This window comes from Saccoglossus kowalevskii, chromosome 3 (genome assembly GCF_978046115.1).
Source record: "Saccoglossus kowalevskii chromosome 3, keSacKowa6.1, whole genome shotgun sequence".
Classification (NCBI taxonomy): Eukaryota; Metazoa; Hemichordata; class Enteropneusta; family Harrimaniidae; genus Saccoglossus; species Saccoglossus kowalevskii.
The window spans coordinates 15,533,905-15,553,678 of NC_140643.1; the positions used below are offsets into that span (position 1 = coordinate 15,533,905).

The 19,774-nt window shown below is 36.5% G+C and overlaps 1 protein-coding gene across 1 annotated transcript in view; it reads right to left on the minus strand.

The window, feature by feature from the left end:
* Window positions 1–17,525, minus strand: part of LOC100375342 (uncharacterized) — a 33,270-nt gene extending 15,745 nt beyond the window's left edge. The window contains exons 1-4 of the mRNA XM_085496811.1: window positions 17,452–17,525; window positions 5,522–5,677; window positions 2,750–2,850; window positions 1,050–1,276 (exon numbers count right to left, since the gene is read on the minus strand). Of these exons, the coding sequence (XP_085352937.1) occupies window positions 1,050–1,276; window positions 2,750–2,850; window positions 5,522–5,677; window positions 17,452–17,487 (520 nt within the window). The 5' untranslated portion in view covers window positions 17,488–17,525. The remainder of the gene's footprint in view (window positions 1–1,049; window positions 1,277–2,749; window positions 2,851–5,521; window positions 5,678–17,451) is intronic.
* Between the last annotated feature and the right edge of the window lie 2,249 nt (window positions 17,526–19,774).

Consider the following 19,774-nt stretch of genomic DNA (forward strand, 5'->3'; position numbering starts at 1 on the left):
TAACTTTTTTTACTTTAATTCTTTCTCTACTTTAAGTGAATGTTTTTGCCTTTTTTGGATTAAATATGTTATTTTTAACTTCGTCTTGCAAAACTACCAGCTCAATTGCTTTGATACTAGGTATGTAGGCACTTTGGGTGGTCTTCTGTCAGATTTATTTATTTAATGACAATAACTTCAATTCTCTATTTTGTAATTTTTGGTATAAAATTGGATTTTTGACTTCTTCGTGAAAACTATCTGTTCAATTTTAAGCTTTGAAATTTAGTTTGTAGGGTACATTGATATTACTAATTGTAATTGTCATGGCAACAACCAAATAAACTACTATGGTAATGATAAATAGTTTAAATATCTCATCTTACAGAATAACTTTGTTTTGAAGAAGACACTCTACAAAGACAGCAGAGCTATTTTGACCATTAGCTTGCTTAATTGTTGTAGACATGCTTCAAATAGAAATAAATATAAACAGTATTTACAGCAAAACATATAACAATCTGTTCATAGAAAGTATGCATGAATTCATCTTTCTTATTTAATACCATTCAAACACTTTCTTTTATATACACAGATACAGCGAGTCAATACAAAGCTACCCAAACATGTTTGGTATTATTTCACCAGCATCTCACCAGCCAGTTTGCTCAGGTAGTCTCCCATGTAATTACTAGGCACGCCCGATTAAAGTTAACTTTCGTGATAGTCGATCATCTGACTACTCGGCTATGATGATCATTTGAATTTTATTCGAATTGGAGTTCATTTAATGTTTGCAAATGTTTTGAGATTGCATTCGTTTACACTTGTGTCTTTTTAAGTTGACCTATGACCTCTATGCACTTTAGCAATCAGTACAATACTAAGCGACCATTTACAACACAGGTCAACATATATAACAACACAGGTCAGACCAATCAGTGAGAAGCTTGTTTTTTTTTCAACGTCTCAAATTCTGCCTTGGATGAGGTTTGTAGTATCAAAAAATCACCCAAACGAAACAATTAACGATAGATTTAACAACTAAAACAACTCAAAAGTATTTCTACCTTCTTTAGCCCGTTTATCAAATAACTTCAACAACTTCTGTGAGTTGCTTCTTGATGTATTGACATCGGCCTGCAACCGTTTATTAGTCTGGGACATTAACTTGAGGGCTTCAATCCTCTCGTGTAGAGCCAGCTCTGTCTTCAATCTGCCATTTTGTAGTTCCACGTTCTTAGCCATCTGTGATTTTAGTTGGAGAGTCAACTCTTTCTCCTGATTGGACAGTTCACTGAAATTTGAAAACATAATTGAGTTTTAGCTACAAAGCTGTTATAAAGCGTAACCAGGAAGAATATTCCCCTCAGTGTTGATCACTACATGTCTTTGCTAAGTAACCATGTGTGAAATAAACAATTTGAACTCTGACCCCACAATAAAGTGCAGAAAACATAACAAAACAATGACACAGTAGAGAACTTCATTTGAGGTTAAAGGTCATACAGGGACAAAGATCAATACATTTATACTTAAGCACAGTACATGTATATTCCAATCAGGATTTATGGAACCTCACAGGGAATCTGAGCTGTTCATTTTAATGCAATTTCAATAAAATGAATCTGAAAAGATTTTATTGCTTAAAGTTTTGCCATTTTGTGATTTGAAAATGAACAAAAAATACATATCATTGAGGTTCATGATTCAAAACCAGTTTGGGTACCCCAATTGTTTTTTTTTTATTTAAAATACCCAATTACAGAAAATAACTTTCAGGCAATAAATGTTCAAAATAGTTGTTTTAGTCGAGACCAATCTTAAAAACCCATTAAATCATGTACTGCAATAATAATTTCCCCAAAAATTCAAGTCATGTGAAATTAAAATGGTTCACAGCATTTTAATCCATCCACAAAAAACTTTTTTGGAAAATAATCCATCAGCAAACTTTTCAGTTGCAGTTTACTACAAATGACCGAGTAATTGCTCATTTGAATATTACACATACATATTATTAGATACTTATCTATACAAAAAACAAGCATGTAGCAGGTTTTGATACATTTGATACTGATGCAAAAATACACAATGGAATTGCTAAAAACTTATTATTATGCAAAATATCTAATTAATATGCATGGGTTAATTAGAAGCTGTTATTAGATACTTATCTATACAAACAACAATCTTGTATCAGGTTTTGATACATTTGATACTGATTGCAAAAATACACAATGAAATTGCTAAAAACTTATATTATGCAAAGTATCTAATTAATATGCATGAGTTAATGTAATCAGGTATGATGAATATAATAGTAGTTATTATACCTAGTTTCATTTCAATCCAGCAGATAGTTATTGAGATACCAGTGCAGGCACAAGAAATGATATACACACGCACACACACACACACACATCAACAGACAGACAGACATACATAGACAGACAGATAGATAGACAGCCTCCTGCATGCAAATGGTCCATTACCAAACATCACACAGATTAAAATGGCTTGCAGTAATCTTATCACAATTAATTATGTACTATACAATATGTATAGTAATAAATTGAATTCTTAATGCTATCTTTTGAATGATGCAATAACACATTTACTCCAGCGTGCTGCATGCATACACAGTGGAATTACATTCAACTGTGAAGTGAACATGTGATGCAGCTTTTACTAATAACATTGAACACTGCTTTATATTTGTTAAATTTAATGTATTAGAATAGGGTTTGATTTTAATCTGATCTCTTACCCAGGTTCCATTTGTCCCTTTTCTGCTGCCTCATGTTGTTTTTGTAATTTCTCTAGATCTTCTTTCAGAGCAGTGCTTTGACTCTGAAGTGTTTTCTGCAACTGTGAGAGAACAAGACATTATAAAACACTCAACTAATGCTAATTAAAGTTATATTGATCAACCCGATACAATTAAAGGACCATGAAATGCCCTGTCAATTCCATACACAGCTAAAATGTTCTTTTTTGGAACTAAATGAATTTATGCTGGGTTCAATGCTAGAATGTTAAGACTATGCCATAAGCAAACATCATTTTGATTTGTAATTAATGTTTCAGCTTATTGATCATAAATATATGTGATGCAACATTTAGTACCACAAAGATCATTTGGCCTCTGTATTGGTTTACAAAGTATTGGAAAACAAATCATAGCTCAGTGTCTGTTACAGATGTACCATACATGTACCATGTATGTACCATTGGTTAGAGACTGAAGGGATGATTCCGTGAAAATAAAATCCAGTGAATATACTTTTTTTCCTATATTTCACATTAAACTCATGAAAAAATCAGTGAAAATAAATTCCAAGCAAAACGCCCAAAAAGCATTTTCAGCGAAAATTTATTCCAGCGAAAATAAAGTATTCCACAGTAAGAAAGAAGGAGAAATCACTTTTAGAAATTAAATAAAGAGCATTTCATATTTGAACAATCATAGCCTGATGGTATTAAAAAAATAATAAACCTATTATATATTTATTTTTTCCAAACAAATTGTGTGAACTATTTACAATTTGGAGTGGCGGGTGTTCATCTGATCAATATTGAAGATATTTCTTTTAACACAAAAGCTGACCGTGATAAAAAACGTAAACTGATTAGTTTTAAATTAAAACAAAAAATCAAACGTCATATTATGTTTTGATCATATTACAGAACCCTGGGCGAATTACCTGTATTGAACCCTTAAGCCAAGAACACTTATTATGCAAACTGCCACGTTCAAATGAGGAAATTACTAGAAATAATTGATAATTCTGAAAAAGAAAACAACGTCAGATTTGATTAGAGAATTCTATTGATAAGATGAACAAACTCTTGATTTCACTGTAAGGAGAATAAATTTCAATTTAGAAACAGCTCATGATAAGAGCCTGATAAATGTGTTTTTGTTGTTAGGTATGTAATACCTAGACTACTGTAGTCAGCACGTTTAACAATAACTAACCGTTGAATGAAAACGTGATGTGAATAATACAATACTCTGTATCGTAACTCTTTGCAAGCTTATTTTGTTTACAATATTAAAGTGTTGTTTGGGATAAAATTAAATTTGGGATAAAATTAACATGAAAATTGCTTGCGACTGTGGTGCAACATCGTTGTTGGTTATTTTCCAAAGAAGCTAGGCGACAAAAAAAACTTAATCGCCCAAATGTACTAGCTTACATGTATACTATTAAACTGCTAATGTATTGTGAATTTTTTTTTAAATAAATGTCACACAATTATTTTTCATGTCTCAAGATTCAAATGAAACCATTGAAAATAAGTTGAATAAAACAGTAGCAACTGCTAAGGAGATGTTGATTTTTAAAACATTCACATGGAAAATGTGATCTTGAAGGTGAAAACAATGTACATGTATGCAAAACTGTTTTTGTTTTTTTATTTTTCGTCGTTGCAAACTTTTGCTCACAGAAGAGGTGAATGTTTTCTAAAGTGATTACCGTATGTTCACATATTTTAATTATCTGCATTTCTATAAACAAAATTGATGAAATCTCTTAAAAACGAAGATATTTAGAATGTCTTATTTTGCAGGAAAAAAAATACATGTAGGGAAATAACGTTAAACTAACAATTTTGATTGGGACTCAAATGAGACAAAATATATTGTGTAAATTGTTAATCTCAATTTTTAATCTTATCATGCTTAACTTATAAACTTATAAATTACTATTTATAAATTAAATTAGTTAATTACTACTAATAAATTAAATTAGTTAATTACTAATTATGAATTAAATTAGTTAATTACTAATTATGAATTAAAATCAGCTGAAATAATTGTATCCGTTGACAACGTCATCAATATTCAATACTATACATTTTTCGCTATCTTCAGTATTTTCTTCCTAATTTTAATTTGTAATGGTATTAATTAGTTTGATAACAGACATGCTGTACAGCTGTACAGTGAAAGGGAAAAAAACGATTTGCATTATTGTTTGATTGGATGACATATCATATGAATCACTGTTGAATACATACACACACACAAATTTATGAATGAGTCACATCGTCAACGCTACATGTTTCTAACACACGGTGGCTAATTAACATAAATATGTAAACATGTACACTGCAGGCCCAGAGCTAGGAAATATACTATCTATCTATACTATCTGAACCACTTTGATGTAGAAAATCATTTTGATTAGTGATTTGAAAAAAAATAAATAGTTTTTGAATAAAAAGATTTATGAACCTCAGTTGTATGGGAAAACAGAAAAGTCATTGTTTCCATGGAAACAATTTAGAGCAACCCCCCACTCTGCTATTTTTTTCATTTATTTTACAACCCTGCAAAATATAGAGAATTGTTAGCGCTTTTATATTTTTAATAGTTTTTACACATAAATTATGTAAATTACATCAATAGTATTATTTTATGTTTGAACCTATTGATTAATACTCAAATTATAAATTATTGAAAATGTAAACAAACTCAAATTCGATCAAAGAACAAAACAAATTGACAATATTAGCGTATGTTTCATTTTACCTGTGCGTTGGTTTCCTGCGACGCTTTCAGATGTTCTTTCAAACTGTCTATCAGTTGGGTAGCATCTTGTTCATTTGCCTTGCCTTCTATGGTTTCAATGTCTCTGATTAAGCTTATGTTCTTATCGCTTATTTCCTCTATACTGTGGAGTATACTCTGCAGATGAAATGTATCATACATATCCATGATAATCAATTTCACAAGATAGACTTCAATATCGGAGGGGAAAAAAATGCTGCTATACAAGATATCGATCAAGGCAATGGAGGACACAATTTATGATGCGATGAGTCAAACTTAAACAGAGCAGCTACAGTGAAGCAGTATCACAATCAGGAATTGAGTCATTCTATAATAGGATTTCCCACAATAAATCGACGCTCAGCATGCAGTTACCAAAACTGAATAACGTAGTTAAGTGTCACAGCAGCATATATATATATATGCAGAGCTCCATACACCATAACAATCCTGTCTGCGACTGTATCAACGGGCAATTTCCTGCATACAAAATACTTGGTTTCCCGAAGCAATAAAATCTATTAAAGTAATGACACAAATGACCTAATTCCGACAGTTGCATAAAACAAAAGCCCACAAGACTGCACTTGAAGTAATGTAATGATCCGTAGTGTGGATGAGTGCATTGTACGTAATTATGTATGGAATCAAGTTATCACATATGATGTACAATTGGAGGTGTCGTTTTATGCTTGGATGAACACGAAGCAGACTGATTATATGAACACTGTGACACTGACAATAAAGATAGTATATTAATACATCAAATCCTAATAACTGTTTGTTTTATATTCCTCCGGGCTGCCAAATTTATACTGTAGGTCGTTTATCACAAAAATGAAACCTTGTGGTCATGAGTTTTCATTTTGTTAATGACTCACCAAAGTAATTTATTCAATGCAAAATATCATGTATCAGTCTTGCTCAGTCAGGTCCCTTAACATTACATTTATACTACTTCATCAATTATACAATGAAATAATTAAGTTTCTCAACAACTGATGTTCAATTTAATGCTTTTCATTTTATGGAATACATGTACCAGGCAATTAATTAACTGTTTTGAATGGCAATATTTGTATAATTTCAGTAATTTTTTATAATACATGTGTATCTGTTTTTATTTTAGCCCAAAATGACATCATATATTCTTGATACATTTTTTTTAAATTTATTTAATTCAAATTGTGAATAGGTGTTAATAACAAAAGTTGATTTCATCATGCTATATTAAAGTAGTGTGTCCATAGTCGTCAGATTTTAACCTTTTTTCCCCACCAGTTTCCTCTTTTCATCACAAATTCACAAAATTAGGCGAGGGTTCTCCGAACCCGCCTATTCACATAGTTCATACCCACCATAGACTCCAGTCAGTCAAAATGACTATTTTGAACTGTAGGCATTAATCAGCGATTCTGCTGGTGACGGAAAGATAGAATCTAGGTCAGGGGAAGCTCCATGACTCCAAGATTCTTTTACCCCTTACGTCACTAACCCACGTGACCGAGGCCACATGGCAGCGCCATAAGCAGCTGTACAATCACTCTGGTCCCTTTCTCTCCGCCTCAAGGACTTAGACCAACGCTACGGAAAGAGTGGGGTAGTTGGGGGGGACCCGGAGTCTATGGTGGGTATGAACTATGTGAATAGGCGGGTTCGAAGAACCCTCGGCTAAATTCACTATGTTCAATTATCCATCATAGACTCCGGTCAGTCAAAATGACTATTTTGAACTGTAGGCAGAGTCAGAGTCAGACGCCGATAGGTGGCGGGTTTTTCCGAGCAAACAGAAAAAATGATGAAAGTTTTTTCCCAGTCCGGGATGAAAACAAACTCAACACCCTAGTTAAGACCCAAAAGAGGGTGGTGTCTTACCTTGCCTGTGCTATCCCCGGAGCAAGAAGCCAAAATGCTACTACAGTGACAGGGTTCGGTGTGCCTGAGAAAGCTAGACCCCAACCCAATTCTGGGGGGGGGGGTAATAAGCTTTCGAAGTAAAGACAAAAACAGTTCTGCATGAGGGCATAGGCCGTAAAGCAGGACCTGGGAGCTTCCAGGGGAGTACTGATGGTAGAGAAATCTGTCCGCATAAAATGCTGGACTGACTTATTGCCTATGCGCACAGACCCTAGCGGTCGTTCAGGCTGGGTCAGCAAACCAAGACTGTCCCGCTACGACGGGACCCAAACTAGAGAGACCCTTTTCAATGGATTTGATGTCTCTTAGGTGGTAGTTGATAAAGACATTCTGCGTTCTCCAGAAGCCTGCCCTCCATGTGTGCTGGGGGGGGTGACGCTAGCACTAGCGAGTTAGCAATCGCACAGACTTCATGCGCTCGTACTTGGTGTCTCTGCAAGCACTGTGTCGAGGAAGATAAAGTATTATAGACCTCTAATACAGTCGCAGTAAACCACCTGGTTATGGAAGTTAGGGAGGCTCGCCTATCCTCCCTGCCTGGGCCATAACACAAAGATATGTGCCTGGCACCCCGTTCCAAATCTTTAGTACCGTTAGGTGGCAACTCTGTGCTCGAACCGGGTGGAGAAGCAATTCCTCCTGACCCTCCGGGCAGACAAAATTGGACAGCCGGGGGATGACAACCGGGTGAAGATCGTGTCCTGGGATTTGGTTCTAGGCGAGAAACCCGATTCGTCTCTTTAGCACTACTTGATTGTCCATAACGGCGGTACATCATTCGAGAAGGACAATGCCCCCAGCTCTGGCCGATGCCTACCTGAGGCGAGGGCCAGTAGGAAGACTATTTTCCACGTCAAAAATTTGAGTGGGGCTGATTGGAGAGGCTCAAAGGGCAGTCTGCTTAGAGCAGACAACACGACCGACGAATCCCAGTTGGGCGGCTCCTTTGTATGGGGTCTCAGTGTCTGGAAAGCAGTAAATAGTCTCCTAATAATAGGACAATTGGCTAGTGGTGTTCCTGTATGTTTTGAGTGGTGGGGAACAAGACCAGCCTGTAGCCAACTATCGCTGCCTAAGACAAACCTACTTCGTCAAACAGGTGGACGAAGGAGCCTGTTACCTGGCCAATGGAGGGATGGTATGGATCAATCTCCCTTCCGCTACACCAATCAGTGTATGCTCGCAGCCTAGAAATGTAGGCCGTGTTGGTGGAATCCCTGTTCGTCCTGGCCAGGACATTGGCAGCCCGCTCAGATAAGGCTTTCATATGTGCGGGTCTACCGAGAGCCTCTATGCGTGTAAGTGATACCTGCTGGGCTCGTTGGTAGTGCGCCGTCTGGTTGGGACGGCAGGTCCAGTAAGTCTGGAAGCACTGCTGGTGTTTCGACTAGCATTTCCAACAGAAGTGGAAACTAGGCCTTGCTTGGCCAATTGGGTGTGACCCATGATAATATGCGGGTGTGCACCTGTCGAAGTTTTCTCAAGTGCCTGGTGAACTAGCGGGAAGGGAGGAAAGGCGTACACAACTAAGTGGGTCCACGGGGTTAGCAAAGTGACCCTGGCCCAGGCTCCTGGAGTCAGCAGGAGTGTTACGTACATCGGCAGCTTGGTGTTCCGGGGTGTGGCAAACCGGTCCAACCTTGGACCGTCCCACAGCCGAAACAGCCTGGAGGCTACCCACTGGGGTATCAGCCACTCCATGTTCTGGAGACAGAGCCGTCCTGAAAGGGCGTTGCCAGACTGATCGTCACCCCTGGAAGGTGGTGTGCAGTTAGCTCCACATTGTATTCCAGGCACCAAAGGAGGATCTGCTCCGCTAGGACTGACAACGATGGGGAAGGGCCCCTCCCCCTCCTTCTTGAAGGAGACCACCGCTGCGTTGCCTGTGCGGACAGGACTCTGTGGTCTCGAACTACGGGTAGAAAGCGTGGTAGTGCTAAGTACACTGTTCTCAGTTCGAGCCGGTTGATATGGTAGTCCCAAAACTAATGCGAGGGCCATATCCTTGGGCTTGTTGGTCCAATAGATGCGCTCCCTAACTCTGGGGGAGGCATATGTTACCAGAGTTATACCTGCGGCGAGCGGGTCCAAGGGGGCCCCCCTGTCCGAGGTTGGCCAGTGACGACCACCAGGGCAGGGCTTCCTTCACTTGGTCCGAGAACGAAACCCGCCTATCTAGTTCCGATAAAAGAGCTCAGCATTATAACAAGTGTTATACCAGGCAGCTGAATAGTGCGGCCTGGGGAACGACCCTTCGAACCGAGGTCATCATTCCGATGATCCGCATTAGTTCTCGGAGGGACACTGAGGGAACGCTGACTAGGCATTCGGCTACGCTGCTTAGCGCTAAGCAACATGCTTGATAAGCCAAGCTTACCTCTGTGTCAAAACTCCATGCCCAGGGACACCAACTGCGCGTTGGGTCGAGGTGGGACTTGTCGTTTTACTAACGAGCCCAACTGGTCAAGTAAATCCTGTGTTAGCCTGACGTGTTTGGCTATTAACCCCTTGCCCGGGTTGTTAGTAACCAGTAGTCTGGGTATGGATTGAGGTGTACCGACATCTGGTGAAGCAGCAGCACTACCTGTTTCATCACTCTGGTGAACACGTAGGGCACTGTGTCTAACCCAAATGGGGGGGGGGCACCCAAAATTCAAACAGTTGGCCCAGCTGGGCAATTCGAAGGAGATGGCAACTCACTGGATGCATTGGTATGTGCAGGTAGGCCCCGCTTAAGTCTAGTGGGGCTAGCCAGTTGGTATCCCGTAATTGGATGTCACCACCTGGAAAGGTCCAGGCCGCCCATCAACACAGTTTGCATGCTCTGCGCCCCACTCCGCACTCGGACGGACAGGGAGAGACATGCTGACGGGGTTGCTTTGGATCCCGATGCCCGTGATCCCATAAGCGTTGAAGCAAACTTAGGTGGTCGCCTTAGGATCAAGGGTGGGGGTATCTACATCGTATCACTGGGATCGATGATACTCTGCATCACCCCAGAGTACCGACTGTATCCGACGCGAGCGAACTGCGTCCTCTTTCACTTTAAATATGTGAAAGGGAGTGTGTTCGACTGTGTGACAGGGTCGGTTCCCTCTGGGGACGCCCGTGGGTCAGTAAGAAGGGAGTCAAATCCCACAGCGGGCACAAGGATAAATTCGTTACCGTTGTACTGTTACCACGTGACGAACCCTAGCTGGCTGAAAGTAGGAGGGTCAACGTGTGCCCTGCCCTGAAAGCCCTGCCCCGAGATCTGAGGCTTGGCTGCCAGCACACCATTGGCATTCAGTGCCCGAGGCTCCAGAGGAGGCCCGGTGCAATTAGCGTGTTTGAATGCAAACAAGTTTTCGTGTTTCTTCCTGCTTGCCCACCAAGGGGACACAGTGGAGACAGCTCGCTCCGACTGTGTCTGATCTACCCGGCCTGCCAGGGACGCAATTGCCCCGACAGTCCTTCGACCAAAGCCCTCAACACGGAGGCACACCCGGCGCCGTGCGAGGAAGGGTCCACAAAAGGACCCGCAACGGGCCCCATAGGAGGAGAGCCTCCAGGGTCACAGCCTCGCTGCAGCCGGTAAAATCGGTCAAACCACCGCCTGAAAAAACAGACTGTGAGGATGCCCTCCGATCAGCGGGGGGGACCGAGAAAAATATCGGTACCTCCACCATCGGGCCTCCTACTCGACGTCCCGGTACACGAAGCACCGGTAGCCGAGTGTGAGGACTTTCCACTCATGCAAAACACGCAACTCACTTTAACCGATTTGTTTACTGGACGTGCGACCTTGCTGTGACGTGGTCAGTCTCAGCGATTTTGATGGCTCTGAAAGAAAATCTCAGGCCTCAGAACTCCAGTGAAAAAACACACACCTTCATGCAAAAACCCTGAACCCCACACACAGCTACGCCAAAGTATCTTGGATGCGGGTTCTATACTGGTAAATTCTGAATATAACCACTGCACAGTCGACTCGAAACACGAGGAGACCGAAAAGAAAACAGCAGCGAGCTCTGGTGCTGTCATTACAACTATAAATTGCTAAATACATTGTAAATAAAAGATGACATGCATGAGGGAAAAACTATTTACAGTTGTAAAAGGTGCCGCCGTGGTTAAATAGTGGCGCCGGGTTTAAATCTCTTTGTTGTGAAAAATACTACACACAAAGGGGAAAACGACACGAGGGTAAAAATGACAAGGAAAACTTATCCACCAGCTACAATGTCGGATGCCGTGCAGCGGCAACAACCCACGCTAGAAACCCGGTCAGGAAAAAGCAACAGAGCCAGGCAGAGCCGCTCAGAATCATTCCCGACGAGGCGAAGATGAAAGAAGAGTGAGTGTACGGCTGCCTATGGTGCTGCTATGTGGCCTAGGCCACGTGGGTTCGTGACGTAAGAGGTAAAAGAATCTTAGGGTCATAGGACTTCCCCAGACCTAGATTCTATCTCTCGGTCATCGGCAGAATCGCTGATTAATGCCTACAGTTCAAAATAGTCATTTTGACTGACCGGAGTCTATGGTGGGTAATTGAACATAGTGAATTAGTCCTGTTTATAGTCTACACCTTCCATCAAAAACCACAAAAGATTGGGACAAAAATGACACATTTTTTGAGTACAAACTGAAAATTTACTCAAATTTTGCCTGTTAGCTCCGAAAATATCACTTTTTACCAAAAATGACAAAAATATTTAACCAAAGTCGACAGCGGAGCTAAAAAGTGCAGACAAATTTGGATGAGAAAGCCTGGCGGTGAAAAGGTTACAAGTTGCATATTAAAGTTGGAAATCTTTCTTGAACTTTATTTGGGTCTTAGAACAATTATGTGAAATATTTGGTGATTTGAATATGTGCAAATCGTGACAGCCAATGTTTGGTTATTCTGAAAACCATGGAAAATTAGACATTTAGAAAATACAGCGGAAAACGATTCAGCTCGAAATTTTTGTTTGGTGATTTACTGAAGCAATAATTGGAAGCAATAAGTGTTATTGAAACTACTGGTACATGTACTTTATTTTGGATCATTTATTTCAAAATTACAAATTGTGTCACTATTCAATTTTCGATTTTTTCACTTTATTGCCCTCAATTTGTACAAATACAGACAATCAAATTTTTTACATCAAAATCCAAGACACAATTGAAGCAGTGATCTGAGAGTGCAATGATACAGCATACAATTGCTTGTAATAGGTAAATGTAAAAATGTAAATGTAAAAATTAAGTTGGCTTGTGGTGAAGGACTACAACATATTTTCTCTATTAGTAAAGCATACTCTCCTACCCGGTACATAAATAAAAGAGGTGTGTCAATAGTCAGAATAAGTCGTATTTTAATAATCCAGTATACAATACCAGTAAATGCAACTGAACTGTGGATTACATGTGCTTCTATTAAATATGTATTGGAGCAAATACAGTATAAATATATATATATATATATAAGATATAAATATATCAGGTAAATAAAAATAAAATGTATACTGAAGTTATTGTGAAATCACCCTAAAATAATGTGGATGTAAATAAAAATAAAATAAATAGTGAAGTTATTGTGAAATCACCCTAAAATAATGTGGATGTAAATAAAAATCAAATACATGTACCAGTAGAACTACACTCATCATGGTATCAATGATTTGGTGTGGCATCACAAGTTACCTTATTTATTATGCAACATGCATATATTCCTCATCTGAATAATTTATGTACATCATGAATATTGAATAGAACACATATACAAAGCTAGAAAACACATGTACCATTGTAAAGATGAATTACTTGTGAGCAAGATTTGTTTAATATACATCAATTTTTATTTAAAAAATTATTATAAAATATGTTTTTCTTGAGATTTAATTTTTCTTTCAATAAGAAGTACATGTAATAGTATATTGTCTGCAACTGAACGGTGGACAGAAGACAAGATGGTATACATGTACATGATATAATTGGACATGTCTTATAGATATGATATCAGATCTAAATAATTTTTAGTCATTATATTTTATAAAATGGAATTTCAGGGTGAATTTAGAGAAAACAAAACATAAATTAATTTTGTATTGTTTTAATTTTGGTGAGAGAAATACGTTAAAAATTTCACAAGTCAGAAAAACAAAAAAATGTTCTAGAGGTGCACAATTAAAAAAAAAATCATTTTGAAACTTTTCTGTATTTGTAATTATGAACAATACATGTAATTAATGGCAAATTTTATTCATTTGGTCCAAAATTTACAAAAAAATTTTTGAAAAATACATAAAAATTTGCAAAGTGTTTCATTAAAATTTTGGCAGGAAAAATTATGTTATGTGTTAGGACAGAGTGACAGAGACTTTCTAGCAATTTTGTTCTCACCAATGACCTAAAATTATTGAATTGCAAAAAATAACATGGTTTACAGATTCTATTGTCAAATTATTGCCATTTATTGACCAGTAACAGTACAGTGAAGTGGGTGTTATTGCATCCTAGTACTATTTTTTTTGTTTTTTATATTTTAACTATTTTTTTTCAATGACAAATCCGGAAGGATTATAATGTTGATGTAGAGAAGGCAGACATCAGCACTCTCATTTAATTTGTAATCATCACCACAGATGTGCATTTGAAGTCAAGTTTACTGCGTTTTTAAGAAACATGTTTCAAAATGGCTACAAATACAAATTGTTACACTGCCCTCTATGTTAAATTTACAGATATTCTGAAATAACATCTCGTCTTTCTGTTGTTGCTTAGTAATGATTTGTAAAGATTGATGAGTTATTGACTTTTGTACTTTGCCAAACCTGTCTAATTTGTCCCAACATACTAGTACAATGTATGAGTAGTAGCCATGGTTACTGTCACATGATAGAAAGAATAACAAGTCCACTAGAATAATAACTACACTGATAAATAACCACTGAACTGTAGAATACTTTATTCTCGCTTGGAATTTATTTTCGCTATTTTCGCTGAAAGGATTCCGTGAAAATAAAATCCAGCGAATATACTTTTTTCCCTATATTTCACATTCAACTTGTCAAAAATCAGTGAAAATAAATTCGATACAAAACACCCAAAATGCCTTTTCAGCAAAAATTAATTCCAGCTAAAATAAAGTATTTCACAGTAGTACCAAACTACACACATTCCAGTATATTGTATTTTCAGTGAAATCTTTCTTCACTGAACACCAAAGACACTGAGACCGAGTATATATTACATGCAATTACATGCATGTGTTCAATTTATATAGGAATTTCAAATTTGTATAAGCATGAATGAGTGAAATAATGTCAGACAAGTTTCAAGTTTACACAGGATTCAGTTGGAAAGGTATCACATATATTCTACATAGGTCAGTTCATTCAGTCATCATATACTTTCACTAACAATTACTGGTACAATATGGTTGTAATATTTACTACCATATTAATATTTAATTTTTGGGAACCATACATGTACAATGGACTATCGGTATAATTATAGTACCATGGTAGGACAGAATGGTACAACTGTGAATGTAAATATTGTGTTAATTTATTGTTCATTTTTAATAGAAATTCAATAAAAGTTCAACAGATATATCATTAGAGCAATGTGCATAATATTTCATATCTATAACCAAATAATTCATTTGTTACAAGAACCGCAATCATACAATATTCAGTGTTATAAATTCCCCACAAATAACATGGTAGACACCAGGGTTAAATTGCCAATGCTGTTAATATCAGTATAAGCAATGTACAGTATATTTACTTAAATAAATAACATTGCCAATAATGCTGTGTTTCCTTGACACTAACTAATACATGTGATAGAAATAACTTTATTGCTTATACTTCCATAGTGATAGTTTTAGATGTATTAAGGATGTAGTGCAGGTTTTTAGGAAGTAAAATTCACACTATATATTTCACAAGAGTGCATAAATCACACAAAATAAAAATCCATGTTACAGATGCAACTTTCATATGTCTTTTTTCCTCAAATTAGATTAAATTATCATATTAAAATATAAAAAGATGTGCATGTGCCAACAAAATACATCTTTAACCATCAACATCATTCAGCAGTTCATCCTCAAATTTGGAATGAGTATGAAATGTCTTGCTATTGATTGAGCTGTAGACTTATTCACTCTGCATGGTTTTACTTTCTGAAAATTTAGTACTAATTTTTGACCATCCTCTCTTGCCATTAACAAGCTTGTCTCACGCAAATTTCTAGTATTTATTCTTATATTTTCAATTGACAGCGAGGTGACCATCACTTGCAGTAAATTGCTTTACAATGGTGATCAACGTAAAAATTGTTGTTGTAATCGTTGTTAGTGGATGATATTTGAACGGTTTGTAACAAAGAACTTATAACCACAGTAAACATCACCATGCATGCGTTTGAGTCGCTGCCCATGCATAATAATTATTTCAGTTACCAGACTCATATAGTTAAGATGCAGGACGGCATTAGGTACTAGTAACACACCCATCTGCATTGCCAATGAGAACCATTGTTAGTACAACATCAAAACATTTCCATATCATGGAGTGTCTACATGATGTTTTATATAATTACTACTACTGTATAAATTACAGCAAACATTTGTTTATAATAAAAAATACAAAGGAATAACCTTTTTGATTTAGGAGTTTGCTAAATTATTGTCAATGCTGTCAACATTTTCCATGTAATCATAAGAGTAATTGTCATACATCAGCTAAAATAATTCAAAAAGTAAAGTAATTTGTTGAGAGCTGAAATATTGAAGAACTTTTAAATTTTTGCTCACAGTTTTAGTGATGTACTATCAACGCAGCCAACCTAAATCTCTATTTTTATAAATTTCAATGGAAACTGAATCTAACCAGCCAATCAGCGAGCACAGTGCATAATGATGTTATTCGAAAGTGTTCCAATATTAATATATTAGCCAATGGAAACCTCTAAGGCAAGCTTGAATTGTGAAATTTATGATTTTGTTGTGTCGATTGTATTATATTGTACTCACAAGAACAAAATTACATGAAAGTCACTGTAACTACTACTCCGGCACAACAAACTCATTCCCTTCATCTTTATAAATATTTATGAATTTTGATGGTGGTTGAACAGCAAGGAGTGCGCAACAGCGTCATTTGAAAATGTTCCAATGTTATTCAATCGGCCAATAGAAACCTATTGATTCAACTTGCATTTTGAAATATATAAAGATTAAGGAAATGGGTCTGTTGTGCTGGAAATACTAGACTACTTGTGACATGTTTAGTGCTACATGGCTTTATAGTCATGTGATTTGGGATATTTTCCATATTTTTTTTTTTGCATTTTAGGATTAGAATTAAAATATTTTGTGCAATGTCTTACAGGTTGTATGCATAATAAAATGGAAATAGTGTAATTACCGGTATATTACGTTTTGTTCGTTGGTGATTATTTTGTATTTTGGGTTTTTGTCGTCATGCACTATTGATCAATTCGTATTGTAAAAGTTATTAAATCATTATTATTAAAAAATCTAGTGTTACTTTGTATTACACAGTTGACTATTTTGTGGTACATTCATAAATATTCATGTTCACGTTCCTCACATCGACGTAACCCTGTGGATTAATTTGGTAACTTGAAGGTCAGTACCGAGGAGGGACTGTACTTGTACGCAGGCTACATTCATGAAGTGTTTATCATGATCGTTATGCATGTACAGTGTTCCTTTGACAAAATCCCGTTGTTTATTGCTTTCACGATTACACTTTATAATGTCATTGTTACAATTTGAATAGAAGTCACTGCACTGAGCAATAATATCACAGGCAAAGACTGTGTTTACTCGCTGTGTAGTGAATTACGGAGGTTGGTCGAGCAAAATGTGCCAACTAATTCCACTACGACGATTCACACAGTTACAAGGATTGTAATTCAGATTTTAGCTAATGGTTAAATTTTATCATCGACACTGCTATAAGTATAATAGTGTGCTGGCATTTGTCACTTACCTCCACCCGCTGATTGATCGACTCCACAGCAGCCATTTTCACTCGGTATGTTTTGGTGCTTTGTGTACGCAGGTAACCATGACGTCATCGTAATCTGTGTTTTGGATTTTTCGGCGTGCCAGTGGATTTAATCGAGGTAAACATTGGCTTATTTAGTTGTTAATCATTTTATAACATGTGAGGTCATGACATACGAGACTACTGTTAATTACTGCCGATGCATTATCGTTGCAAATGTTTGTAATAAATAATGAGTAAGTTAGGCGGTTAGACTGTTTGTGTCAAAGGTAATTGTAACTCACGCACACTAAAGATATGTCGATCGCAAACTAGCTCAAAAAGAAGGGATGAACGGATAGTGGGTGCGAGATGTTAATAAAATATGTTTTAATTTCTGGTAAAACAATATGATATAGTTATTTAACAACAACAATATTCCAAACTATAATAAAAAAAATAATAAAAAAAATCAATATTGTTCCCAATTTCATATACATAAGCGCAAATAAATCTGTCAGACTCTTTCAAATAGCTAAAATGGCGCACTAAGTGTCAACGGGACTACGAGTACATTAAGACAAATGTATAATTTGATAGGTCAGAGCAACCCAAAATGCGGACGAAGAAAAAAACGTGTTAGTTTGCATTTACAAGTTCCTGACATATGTATAACGAGTCTTAGGGGTTATTGGAAAATTTGGAGCAGTTGACTTTTTTTGTATATGTTATTCATATATACCTAAAGGTAATTTAGTAAATTACATTTCCCCAAAGTTGTTCCATTATGTAATTATGGGCGTTTTTCCTTTCATTCTACTAACAATGTTTTGCGGTATACATTATTTTATTGTTCATAAATATTCTGAGCAAAGTACGAATAAGTCACTATAAAACATAATACATTAAAAACCGCCCATTTCAATTTATCACGTCTGATAGAGACTTTGCTTGGTGCGCCATGACACTTGAGATGAGAACCAGCCAAATCGAGACTTTGCGTTTATGTCTATATCGTGTCTTGACGTACAATTCTTTTCCTTACTTTATTATTTGTATATTATAAATAATTACCTTATGTACTTTCTGTTCGTTGTGAGCGTCATTGCATGTTAAATATTCTAAAAGTGACACTACATCAACTTGACAAAAATCACTGCATTGTTAAGTGAAAATAATCTGAAACGATCACGTTGTGACGTTCATTGTAGCACTACAATAAAGACTTTCCATTTTCGATATTGCAAAATTCTTTCGTTTTGGGGGGGGGGACAGAAAAAATGAGTTTGACATGATAATTAAGGAATTATATTAAGAATAATTCATAACTAAATGTTTGTCTTATGTACCCATAAATTATTTTCATAATTACCAATTACACAAGAATATTACAGAAAAAAGATAATTTGCTATATTCTCTATATTTTTGCGTTGTATTATGACTGAAAGAAGCTGAATGAAATTACAAACTATGTAGTGTGTTCAACAACTCATGTATGAACAATAACTTTAATAAATATGATTTTACTTAGTAAAAAATACTGTATTTTTCTGCATAAAAACGAAAGAATTTCCCAATGTCGCAAACGGGAAGTCGATATTGCAGTGCTAGACATGTACTCAGAATGACAGGTGAACTGGGGGGATGGGTCTGTCATGGGGTGAAGCACATGCCAAAACTAAGGATATAATAAAGTGGCACGTTTTTGTGGCAGCCTTATGTGAACAACAAACTGTTAAGAGTGTCTTTGTGAATACAAAATATCATTGATACAAACACAAACGAGTTGAACTAAATAAGTAAATTACTCTGCATGTAACTAGCCACAACAATTTTATAGCATCATAATTGGTTGAAATCCAATGTGTTTTCTAATTTGTCTGTACATTGGCTAATAAGTATGCTCTATAAGAAAAATAAGCCAAATGTTTGTAAAAAGGTGCCTGTATTTCAAACCTGTTTGAAATTTAACGCGCTGTTCTCTAATTAGTTAAAACAGTTACCATAGTTGCTCTATTTGAAGTGCATTCAGCATATCCAATGCGTTTGCGTGATGAGTGCCATTGGGAAGTTTGTCTTCATTAACTTAAATCGCCAACTTTTAGAAATTCTATAAAGTTATAATAATTTCATAAAATGCATTTCGTAAACAGGGGTTTACCTATACTTATCCTCTCCTTCACTCTGTACAAGGCAGTATAAATACGTTTGGAAATTTCACGAAAATTCTTTAAAAAGTTAAAGGAAATACCTACAATAAAAAACATCAAAATGTTCAATACAACACTGCGTATTTAATATTCAAATTCATGTTTTATTTTGAAA